The sequence below is a fragment of the Atta cephalotes genome, assembly GCF_000143395.1.
Source record: "Atta cephalotes unplaced genomic scaffold scaffold00018, whole genome shotgun sequence".
Classification (NCBI taxonomy): domain Eukaryota; kingdom Metazoa; phylum Arthropoda; class Insecta; order Hymenoptera; family Formicidae; genus Atta; species Atta cephalotes.
The window spans coordinates 2,405,855-2,408,311 of NW_012130082.1; the positions used below are offsets into that span (position 1 = coordinate 2,405,855).

A 2,457-nucleotide genomic window follows, 5' to 3' on the forward strand; every position below is an offset into this window, starting at 1 on the left:
AATCTTGAATTTATCAGAAGGATGGAATTTATCGATTTTCTTACACGAAGCAGATGTCACTAAACTCTTGAATAGTTTTGCGCCTATGATCGTATTAATATTTAAAATAGTTTAGAGTATTATTGAGGAAGACTTATTTTCATCTGAAAATACTTTTGACATTGAAATATTGTAAGTTAGATACTTTTGACATGGGAATTTTGCGCTTAAACAGAGATCAATAGACTCACAATAGATTGAAAGTATTCGCGGAGTTGCAATCAACCAAGGCGATGCTCTCGAGTTTGGACACCTGATCGGCTGTGTCCTCGCGCCGATAAAACCAAATGGGCGAGCCGAAACCCGCCGTCTCTCCGCAGCCTAACGGCGGAGTGAAGCAAAAACCGACGAGTCTAAATCTCGCGCCGAGTCCTGGCTTCTATCGCAATGTGAACGGACGCGCGAGCCTGAATGATCGTCATCTACAGCACGTCACCGCTCTCATCGGCGGTGGACGCACCGCACACATCAACAAATCCGCCTCGCCAAATCCTGCCGTCGCAATCAACAACTCCGAGCCCGGTGGCGGCGGCGGTTCAACAACTACCGTCCAACTACCAGCGTTACCAACAGTACCATCATTATCAGCAATACCCTCAGCGTGGTCGTTGTCTGCAGAACTTGAAAATTTGTTGGAACCCCCGCCCCCACCGGCCCCAACACACCCCTCCCCCTCAAATCGAGCAAGCTCTGTCAACGAACATCAGCAACACCAGAACGAACAGCAGCACAACAATCTGCGATCGTCCCCGATCAATCAGCTGCCCACCCGTAGCCCGAGTCACAATGGTCACGGATTCCCCCTCTACACACCACCTGCCCCGATACCAGCATCCGGCGCAAATAAAATTCGCTCTACACCCAACGGGTTACCACACCCAACAGCACCGAGGCGTCCTCATAGTATTGCCGCTCCACCATTCCACGGTGTCCAACATCCCCTTGGTCAGCTCGGTGGTAGAGCAGCCGCAGCGACACCATTATCATCAGCAGCACCAGCACCAGGAGCAACAGCACCGGCAGCGTGGGGCTCAGGTGTTACACCAAATGCAACCGCATGCGGTGTACCAGGAGTGGTACAACGGCGTGCCCATTCGGTCGCCGGTACTCCAGTATCTCTATCCACCAGCAACAACAATGGCATCAATGGCGGCATCAACGGTCAACAGGAACCAAGGAGTAACGGTACATCAGCCGGCAGCGTCGGTGGCGGCGGCGGCGGCAGCGGCGTCGTGGTATCCGCAACTCGCAGCGCTGTACCACCCCAATCTTTATGGAACGGCCAACAACCCTTACCTAGGCGGCCTCACAGCATCGCCTCGACACCCGTTACAGCTGCAACAGGCTTGCCTCCAGCTACAACAGCAACACCAACAAGCGTATCCGCGTCCGCTCGCACACCAGGGGAGCCTATACAATGGGGTGCCTCCGGGATGGTTCTACATCAACCCATACCTCGTAGAGCGTACGCCTCGACCATGCCACATCCTCAACCACCCACGCCCACGTCACAAGGGCCCTGTCTGAGTATACTGACTAATCCTGGAAACTCCAACACCTGGACTTTGGGCGCCGCCCTTCGACCCAGACCTCATAGTATCGCTACGACGCCACAGGGAGTTCCCATGCCACCCGCTTCCCCCTCGGATTCTGGATACCGGTCATTACCTTCAGCCGCTAGCGATTATCAGATACTTAAATCGCCTTCGAAATCTCAACAACAGAGCCAACAGCAACAACAACAACAACAACAACAACAAAATCAGAGTGCCGTGCGACGATTATCTCTGCCATCTGCTCAAACATTACTTCGTACATCCGCTCCGCGACCTAGTCCCACATTTCACGGACTTCCCTTCCGTCCGTTCACGTGCGGTGTTTCCCCGAATGGTAATCCAATCTTCCTCGGCTGCACTCATCTTCACAATAGCAACTCCAGCAGTGGAAGTACTGGTACGAGAACTTCCACGCCAGCAACGAGTCCGGCGACGCCGCTCACTACGTCGCAGGCGATACAGCAGCTATTGGCGCAGCCGAGGAACGGTTTCAAGATCATGGACGATAAGGTGTCGTTGTTCATAGAAATTCTTGACACGCAGGAAAGATTTGCTAAGGTCAGTGTCGTTCGGCTTTGCATGGCATTATATTTTCGTTATGCTGTTGCAAGTTGCTACTAGTAGACCCCACGAGTTTATTTCTGTTTCGAGATTTCCGTTTCTGATTGAGCAAAGTGCAGTCACTTTTCTTTGAGAAATTTGTATTAATATAAAAAAATTTTTTTAAGAAATTTGTATTAATATAAAAAATTTTTTTTATTGTTGTGTATCATTTTATGACACAATTTAATATTTCATTTTGTACAAGGAATAATCATACACAATAAAAATTTTTTTTAAATTGATAGTAATATCTTTATAA

The 2,457-nt window shown here is 49.7% G+C and overlaps 1 protein-coding gene across 1 annotated transcript; it reads left to right on the forward strand.

Annotated features, from left to right (window-relative positions):
* The first annotated feature begins 326 nt into the window (after nucleotides 1-326).
* Nucleotides 327-2,216, forward strand: LOC105618887 (nascent polypeptide-associated complex subunit alpha, muscle-specific form-like). Its single transcript, XM_012200418.1, has one exon. It carries the CDS (start codon nucleotides 327-329, stop codon nucleotides 2,214-2,216), a length of 1,890 nt encoding a protein of 629 aa, XP_012055808.1.
* Nucleotides 2,217-2,457: the final 241 nt, after the last annotated feature.

Coding starts and splice junctions, on each gene's coding strand:
- LOC105618887 (XM_012200418.1), top strand. CDS start 327: ATGGGCGAGCCGAAACCCGCCGTCTCTCCGCAGCCTAACGGCGGAGTG.